At 39.0% G+C, this 9,535-nt stretch overlaps 1 protein-coding gene across 2 annotated transcripts; it reads left to right on the forward strand.

Moving 5' to 3' along the window:
• Positions 1-268: 268 nt before the first annotated feature.
• Positions 269-8,571, forward strand: LOC105020963 (probable E3 ubiquitin-protein ligase HERC3). 2 transcript variants are annotated; one of them, XM_010888346.3, is made up of 24 exons: positions 269-693; positions 785-899; positions 1,021-1,091; positions 2,048-2,272; positions 2,430-2,521; positions 2,658-2,788; positions 3,132-3,259; positions 3,394-3,470; positions 3,565-3,683; positions 3,852-3,911; positions 4,015-4,120; positions 4,260-4,452; positions 4,545-4,696; positions 4,792-4,866; positions 4,989-5,114; positions 5,253-5,345; positions 5,489-5,608; positions 5,709-5,852; positions 5,936-6,102; positions 6,233-6,296; positions 6,388-6,446; positions 6,947-7,130; positions 7,454-7,553; positions 7,652-8,571. In XM_010888346.3, the coding sequence occupies exons 1-24, from the start codon at positions 459-461 to the stop codon at positions 7,867-7,869; spliced, it is 3,054 nt and encodes a 1,017-aa protein (XP_010886648.2). In that variant the 5' UTR covers positions 269-458; the 3' UTR covers positions 7,870-8,571. The 2 variants fall into 2 exon arrangements, with proteins under 2 accessions (XP_010886648.2, XP_034147112.1); XM_034291221.1 differs by lacking the exon at positions 3,852-3,911.
• The last annotated feature ends 964 nt before the right edge of the window (positions 8,572-9,535 follow it).

Consider the following 9,535-nt stretch of genomic DNA (forward strand, 5'->3'; position numbering starts at 1 on the left):
AGACTTAGCCCCCCGTCTATGATTTTCTAGTGACGTCCCTGTCATTGAGTATACACTTTTACTACTTCGATGCAGTTTATTCTCCCAGACAACATTACTAAAAGTGTTGCTTCGTTTGTGTTACGAAGCCGGTCCCACTGTGGCGTCATTCACCCATTATTTTCGTTTACTCCCAAGCCATGGGGATAACCACATAAAGAAAGTTATGGGGATAACTTTCTGTATTGAGGAAAACGTCAACTAAGTTTCGTTTTTGTTTCCTGTGTTACTAATACAAGTTACGTTCAGCCAAATGAGCCGTTCGCGAGCGATCCATAACTGTATGGTTGCGTTCATCACTATTAAAACGCACTGATGGACTCGACATCCAGAGCCGGTGGAATTACCTTTTAGATTAATATTGACTTTGTTAATAGGCTACGTTTGAAGTTGACGATATAACACATTCTACATCGACAATGTTTTCATGGGGAGAGAATATTCGCGATGTTTTCGGTTTAGGAAAACTGAAAAGTATCAATAATACCAACTCGGACAATTACAGTATTAATTTCATACGCACAAAAGAACCAATTACGCAAATCGCCGTGGGTAGTGAAGTTGCCGCGTTTATCAGATTCAGAAACGATGGGAGACAACTCGTGTCCGTTGGTCGAATGCAAGAGGACAGAAATGAGACCACATGGAAACTGAGTAAGCACCTTTCCATGCATGTTTTTCACTTGGCACCAATGTTACTGACCCATTAACACAAATAATAATGTTATTGTTTTTGTGTGTGTAGAGGCTGTCGACTGCAAAGAGAAAATTCTGTCTCTGAGTTGTGGAGATGCCCATGTAATTTTATTGTCTGAAGGGGGCAGCGTTTTCTGCCTCAACCCATCATCTAGTGTGCCAAGGTGGGTGCGTGACAGAAATTACATCTCCATGTAGCTTTTGCCTCTGTAAATTTTAGCCTCTGAATATTTATGAATATCTATTGTCCCTTTTGGTCTGCCTGTTTCCCTTGTATATTATTAGAGCGGTGGGTAAACTAAATCCGGTCATTCAGGTTGCATGTGGAGACCAGCATTCAATTGCACTAACCAAAGGTAAACATTTATATTATTACTGGCACGGACAAGTTTCAACTTTTTGAATGACCATAATAATATGTTAACATACACAGTTAGGTCAGGAAATTATTTGGACACTTACAAAAACATCTAAAAAAAACAGCCCAGTTCTGGAACAGGATTCTTTGGATCAATTAAACCAGTGGTTCCCAACCAGGGGTACTAGGACCCCTGGGGGTACTTGGCCTCTCCACAGGGGGTACTTGAAAACACTCATGACACCATAGACTTACTAGTGAAATTAAAATGAGGGGGTACTTCAGGGGTACTGAAAGCAGTGCAAAAACATTTTGGGGGTACAGTAACTGAAAAAGGTTGGGAGACACTGAATTAAACTAAGATCAAACTGTACCAAAATGATGGGAAGAAAATAGTATGGAGAAGGCTTGGAAAGGCTCATGATCCGAAGCATACCACATCATCTGTAAAACATGGTGGAGGCAGTGTGATGGCGTGGGCCTGCATGGCTTCCAATGGCACTGGGTCACTAGTGTTTATTGATGATGTGACGGAGGACAGAAGCAGCCAGATTAATTCTGTAGTGAATAGGGATATATTGTCTGCTCAGATTCAGCCAAATTCACAGCAAAGTTCATTTGACGGCGCTTCACTTAACAGATGGACAATGACACAAAACATACTGCCAAAGCAGTATGTGTATGAAAATGGTGGCAATTTGTCTGCAACCATAAACGTTTCATACAATATTTTTGTTCAACCCCTTGAATTAAGCTGAAAGTCTGCACTTCAATTGTCTCTCGGTTGTTTCATTTCGAATCCATTGTGATGGCGTACAGAGCCAAATTATTACAACTGTGTCAGTGTCCAAATATTTCCGGGACCTAACTGTAATAACATAAAATCCAACAATGTGACAATAAGTGTGATATTTCAATGTGCAGTGTTGTTTACCTTGCCTTTTTTACATCTAGATGGTGAAGTCTTTGCCTGGGGAAAGAATTACAATGGCCAACTGGGGCTTGGGAAGGGCAAGCCCCAGACCTTGTCAGACCCCCAACACCTGAAGTCCCTGTCAGGGACCCCCCTGGCTCAGATCACTGCAGGGGGAGACCATAGCTTTGCCCTGTCCCTCTCTGGAACTGTGTTTGGCTGGGGGAAAAACAGCACTGGCCAGCTGGGACTTGGGGACACAATCGGTACTTTAAACACAAAGCTTGTTATTATGTGTTGTATTCGCCTCTTTAATTAATGGTTTATGCGTTTCAAAGAAACACTAGCACATTAGATGACTGTAAAGCAGATTATATGATGTCTTCTAATCCTTCTAACATGAAATCTATTCTCCACATACAGACAGACTTGCTCCAGCTCCTGTCACTTGCCTGAATCCAAAGAAAACCATTTTAGTTTGCTGTGGGGCAGAGCACACCGCTGTTCTGACAAAGGTTCTGGGGTTTTCCACAAAACAATATTAACAACTGAGAATGTTTTTCATGTCTCTCCAGTGTCATTAGAACAGTTTGACACTGAAATAGCGCTTAATGATTAATTAGTAACGGTTTGAAATTTCTTTTTTTCTAGGGAGGAATCGTGTTTACGTTTGGTTCGGGTCGTTATGGACAGCTTGGACACAACTCTCTCAGAGATGAACTACGACCTCGACTTGTGGCGGAACTTTGGGGGTCAAAGGTGACACAGGTTGTCTGTGGAAGGTGTGCAGTTTGTCTACTAATTTACATGAATGAATCTACTGATTTATATAAATGAATCTGCTGATGTATGTCTACTGATGTTAACCTACTGATGTACATGAATTCAGTGGTTGTTTTATTATAACATCCCATTTGAACACTTCTGAGAGCCACTGTATTTTGGTGTGCCTGGCCACTGCAGTATATAGCTTGTTCATGCAACTAGGCAGCCAAATAATTGGAGGTTTAACCCTTGGAAATTTTGAGATGATGCTTCAACACTAGATGTTGAAAAGGAAGTCTAACATGAAATATGCCTTTCATGTTGGGATTTGTATTTTCTTTTTTTTCTTTCTCAAATTAGAGACCACACATTAGCATTTGTAGCCTCCCACAAAAAGATCTACTCATTTGGCCGTGGAAAGCAAGGGCAGTTGGGTAATGGAGTCAAGATCGATCAGTCTGTGCCTTTGCCAGTACTGCTAACACAGGGTAGGTAGAACAGTCCTTTTCTTTACCTAACATGACTAAATTCTGATTCAGTAGAGTAGCAATGCATTATGTCAGGTCTTTGAGAAATTTTGCAATATCGGGTTTATAACATAACAGTTTTCGTGACTTTTCAGACCAAATTGATGACCTGGATGTTGAACTTATCTTTGCTGGAGGAAACCATTCGTTTGCCTTGTGCAGCTCTGCTCCGGTATCTTTTTTTTTAATAGTTTACAGTTCGGTCAGATGGTGTTCAGTCAGGACTTAATAATGTTTTAATACAGTGCATTACACTGTTTTTACAGGGATCTGGAAAAGGATTGAATGATTCACGTCTCAGAAATGTGACTCTGAAATTAGGTGATGAGACCATTAACAGATGGATTGCGGAATGCGATTCAAAGTCATGGAATGAAATAAAGACGTAAGTATGACGCAGGCAAACCTCGTCCGCAGGCTTTATTCAAATAAGTAATAATTTGAAAATCGGACGATACGACATAAAGAAATTGGAATCACTAACATAATCCATTGCAATTTAAAATTCCAGTCGCAGCAACTTAGATACATTATAAGATTCTTCCCTTTTCAGTGAAATCAAACGCATATTCTCTTCTGCATCATGTTTAAATGGGAGCTTCCTTGACAAGAGGTACATGTTCATTGCCCCCTCCATAAATATTTTATAATCATTCCGATTGTTGTTTATGGTTGCGCAGTATATTCAATAGTTTCTATTGGTCCTGTCACTCTAGCCGTGACAAACATTACCAAACCTCGCTGAAGCACTCTGGCATAGACTTGTCAGTCGTCCGAGTGGCTTCTCAGAATCTGGCGAAAAAGGACAAAGTGCTTAATGAGGTATTCTTTCATATAAATTATCTTTATGATCTTATTTTCCATACTTCAGTTAATTTTTTCTTGATATGTAAGTAGTTGACACTAAGTCATGATGCTTAATTCATCCCGACCCACAATGCACTTGTTTATTTACTTTTAGGTTAAAGGCGTTGTTATGCGTTTTCTCCTCCCTTCCCTGAATAACGATCCCATTGGGGTGGAGGATCTGAGGATATACCTCATTCTACCAGAGCTCCTGAGGGTTCTCCAAAAAAAGCAATGCAGTACAGACATTGTAGAGGGTTCTGCCGCTGCCATTCTCAGGCTGAACCCAGACAAGCTCCTGATCCTTGGTAAAGTCCCTATCTATTGATCTTTTCTGGTCTCTGTTAGAGTAGGTTTTGTGTGCTCTGGTTTTGACTGAACTCCAGTATTACTCCAACAGAGGGCCTGTGGTTGACACTGTCAGAGTCCTACTTCCGAACGGTTGTGAAAGCCTTTTGCTCAGTGACATCAGGGTTTTTTGAACCGGGGGCGGAAAACCATTGTTTCAAATCGATGACAATTATTTTGAAGGTTCTGCAAAGGCTTTATGACGTGTGTATTTTTTTTTTATACCAAATATTGCTCAAGCACTCAAGTCATTTTGCTGGTTAAGCGCACTGCAAATAAATATACTCTCTTACCTTTAGGTCAACAGCAAAAGACACAGAAGACTTCCAGACACAACTTTCCACATCAACAATGTTGGTTCTATATTTCAGACTGTGAGTCGTTAAAAGGTGGTTTGTACAATGGTTTTTTGCAAAGAAAAATATTTTCATGGACAACAGGTCCTGCAATACAGTACATATTGTCCCCTATAATTTTTACCTCTCTTGAAACATAGGTACAAAACTTAAAATCAGAGATGGAAGAGCAGGACATTGAGTGGAATTTTGGGATCTCTGATGTTGATCATGGAACATACGTGACTACAAGAAAGAGGATATCGGACATAATCAAGTTGTATGAGGTATTTGTCTTTCATTGGCTCGAAACATGTTGGTCTTAACAAATACGCACAAACTAAATGTATATCGACAAACCATTTTGGGGAATCTGAAATGGCTAAGGTTGTTGGGAATACAGATTATTGCAACCTTTACTCTAGGATGGCATAAGCCTCCTGAAGAAGTACCCCTTTGTCCTGGACACAGAAGTCAAGTTGTCAGGAGTTTGGATGGATGATTTAAATTGGTGCAAAGTAAGTAGCAGGATTTTTTTACAAGTATATCCAGAGCTTGGTTTGTACCTAACCATGTTAAATTCACACACTAAATGTATTGCTATCCTGCCAAATATATATATTTTTGTAATATTCATATCGTATTTATAATTTTCTCCAAGTCCTTTCATCAGAGTGAATACGGGCTTTGCCTTAAATTGATGGCGGTGGGCCGGGAAACACTTCTGGATGATACCTTTCAGTTTCTCCGACAAATTACATGCCACATGGATGATCTGAAGGTGAGTGTCATGTGTTTTCGGCATTTTTGGAGGATGTGGAACCTTCTGTGTGACGTTTTTCATAAAAAATATAATGATCTCTCCTGTTTTCGTGTGCCAGGTGAAGTTTAAAGCGGAAAATGGCTTGGATTACGGTGGTGTATCTCTGGAGTTCTTTTGCATCCTCGCAAATGAACTTCTCACAATGAATCCAAAGATACTGGAGGTTGACCAGGAGTCTGGGCTGGCTTGGTTCACAACAGATGTTTGTCCTTTTTCTTGTCGTTTGTACTCTACATAACACTGAACATATGGAATTGAAAATAATGATATGTTTTCATTCCACAGGACTGCGATATCACTGATGAATTCTACTTCCTTGGGATGCTCTGTGGTAAAGCTCTGTATAACCAGTGTGTACTGAACCTCTGCTTTCCTCTTGCGCTCTTCAAGAAACTTCTTGGTCTGATACCAACATTGGATGACCTGAAAGAGTTGTCTCCAACTGAAGCGAGGTACATTTATGCTGCTGAAAAGGGTGTCCACAATATAGGATTATCGGTTCCAACTGCAAAATACAATGATTTCAAGAAGATATATACTGTATATGAACATGTCACATCAATGTTGTTTGTTCAAAATTAGTGGATTGCAGTATGTGTTGGATCAAGATGAGGATGTTGTTGAAGATCTGTATTTGGTTTTCATGGTAAGAGGCAATTTATACATTTAGTAGATGTTTACAGTGTATGCAGGCAACCCGAGTGGAATGCAATGACCCTCTCTCTTGTCTTTTGAAGGACAAAAAACAAGAACTGATACCGAATGGAGAGAAGGTCTCAGTTACCTCGGTCAACAGGTACATGATCATATCTAGTAATGAGTAGTCTCATTAATATATGGAACCATCTAGAGAATGCCACAGGAACTGTTGGGCTTAATAACAACTAGTGATGGCCATTCAAGGCTTCATTACCGTTCTTCTAGAAGCAGGATATTATGCTAGCAGTGCTAACTCAGATTTTCCTTTTCAAAATAAAAGCCATCATTGAAATATATAAGACAATATAGTTAACAATCTAGTCTGTCAATCTAGTCTGTCATTTTATGTTCAATGTCCGTTCAAATAATGTTCTCGCTTGTTCTTTTTACAGATTAGATTGTTAACTATATGGCCCTTCAATGATGGCTTTCATTGTGATAAAGAAAATCAAAGTGATGCCTGCTGCTAAAATAATGCTAATTAAGCCTTGTTTGGCCATCACTAATTACAACCATGCTTCTAATGATGAACTTTGCCTTAAGAAGCTTTCAGGAAACTAGCTGTGGGAAACATTGGTTTGACATGTATGTTTACAGGAAGAATTATGTGGACATGTACGTTGACATGAAACTGAACAAGTCGGTGCAGAATCAGTTTGCAGAGTTTGAGCAAGGCTTTCTCAAAGGCTGCCCTATAAAAACGTGGAAGATGTTTCTTCCTGAGGAGTTGATGTTACTACTACAGGGAGAAGAAAACTATGAATGGGACAAGTTGAGAGAGGTAAGACTTTACCCTTTAAGATCTGAAATAAGACTACATGACTTGTTGTAATCTGAATGGTCATGCGTTGACGGTAGCCTATAAAACAGCTCCATGTTACCAAAATTGAAACCATGTTGCATTCTGTTTGGTCTTTTGGAGTAGTATTAAATTCTGGTTCTAGGGAGCCCAAACACTTTTGTTTCTACCTGCTAGTTAATTGCCCTTGGTGTTTCAGATCTGGGTTGGTCCCTGCTTAGCAGGGGAGATTGTAAATCTGAGTGTTTTGGGAGGACCGGAATATGCCATTTAAGGCTATACATTCTTTTTTCCTGCTAAAACAGAATGCCAAGTATCTAGGATTTAGGCCCACAGATGACATCATTCAACATTTCTGGAACGTTTTCACAGAGTTCTCGTTGGAGCAGAAAAAGACGTTTCTCAGTGAGTTAACAGAGTTATCCACTAATTGATGAATAAATGACTCCTCCTAGAATGCTTGGTCATAGGATCATTTTTCATGTCTTAATTCTGACTTCCAGCCTTCCTGACCGGAACGGACAGACTACCCAGAGGAAAAAGTCTTTCCAAGTTGCAGATGACAATCACTTGCTTAGATTGTACTGATCCAGATGGACATTATCCAAAAGCTCAAACGTGCTATGTTAAGTTATTCCTACCAAACTACAGCAGTGTTGACATACTGCGGAAGCAGGTTCTCCATGCTATCACCCACTGTGAAGTATTTGGAGATTATTAAAATTACTGAACTGGGAAGCCTGTAGCATATTTTTTATATTTCCTGTTTTTAATGTATTTTTTTCCATTTATTATTAGTCAGTGTAACATATTCAGGTCTAAAATTATTTGCACATTAAGAGTAGTCTTAAATATAGTTTTTCCCATTTTCTCTTTACTTTAGCTTTGCAAAAGGCCTCAATTAAGTAAAGATGCAATTAATAGTTCCCTAGTGACAATCCCATAATTAGGAGTATTTTTTGGATAATCAATGGTGTCTGTCTATTTTAAGTGTGAAATCACTACTGCAATAATTTTGCTCTAAGCTTACATCAGGATTCTAACTGTCCTTGACTGTTGATAGTTCCTTTGCAGTTCCTCTTTGTGAAAAGTTGCGACAAACCTGGCTTTGGAGTGTTGAGTAATTAAAGACTAGTTCTCACCACTGGCCTGTAATTGGCAACATTCTTTAGAGGTGTAAAGATAACTAGAACTATGAAACGGGTATTTGGCGCAGTGTGAGGAAAGAACGGAGACCATTCAATTGGTAGGTAGTGCTGTTACATATTTCAGGGGTTAGAATATTGAAGGGTCAGGAAAAGTAAAATGTCAATTACATGGTATATCTATTAGGTTTTCTTGCATCTTTCTCTCGCTCTGTCTCTCTGGTGTTCATTATTGTTTACTGTATAAAAAAGTGTACATATAAATTGTTGATACTGCATCCAGAGTCGTCCTTGTGTCTTGCCTCTCTCCAACCTTTCACATATCTAGTTAGTTGGACAGAAAGTAGTATTTGGGTAGAATAAATCATTAAAACTATAAGTACTTGGATAGAAAGTAGTATTTGAGAAATTACTATTTGGGTGGAATCAGCTAGGGTCCTAGAAATGCTGTCCTGAAACTGCAGAATCATCATCCCATTCAATAGGTGGCGCTGTTGCAAAATAAAAAAATAAGGTCCTAGAAATGCTGTCCTAGGAGTGCGGTCCTGAAAATGTTTGGACTTAGGTATCTGCCAAAAGATTAGGCATACTTATTTTTAGGATCATAAGAAAATACATTAGTAAATTGGTATGATCATAAAAGGGTCATACTTAAAACATGAAACGTAAGCGTAAAATGAGATCTGTGAATTTACAAAAACCCTTTTACGGGTTTTTACACATTAAATTCTTTGAGTCTCAAACTATCTACGTACAAACTTTTGCCAGTAATCTGGCATCTGCAAAGATATGTGACCCGAATATAGCTCTCCGAAACTAAATTTAAGCTAGCAACAAAAAATTGGACCGCTAGCACTGTGCTCAACCATAGTGTTGCGATTCCTGATTTCTTGTTCAGTCGGTAGGTAAAAATACGTGTGAAAATGACAAGGACACGGAACAGCCTTGCATAGAACATTTTTCTGAGCTGCAAAATATAATGAAGTGATTTAGGTCAAGATATTACTTTAAATATTACAGTCTGGCATTTGCTATTTAAAAGCTGTGTTCTGTCCATAGTATTTATGATGGCTGTATGTGGCTTGGAACTTCTTTTGTGATTGCAGAATATTACAAGTTACATTTTACTGGACAACCTAGGGGGGGAAACGAAGACCCATAAAGCACAGCTGTTTGAGTATTTGGGACCACAAGTGTGTAGGCCTACACAACAATTACTATATAAGTTAAATAGTTTTTTTT

The sequence above is a fragment of the Esox lucius genome, chromosome 25 (genome assembly GCF_011004845.1).
Source record: "Esox lucius isolate fEsoLuc1 chromosome 25, fEsoLuc1.pri, whole genome shotgun sequence".
NCBI lineage: Eukaryota > Metazoa > Chordata > Actinopteri > Esociformes > Esocidae > Esox > Esox lucius.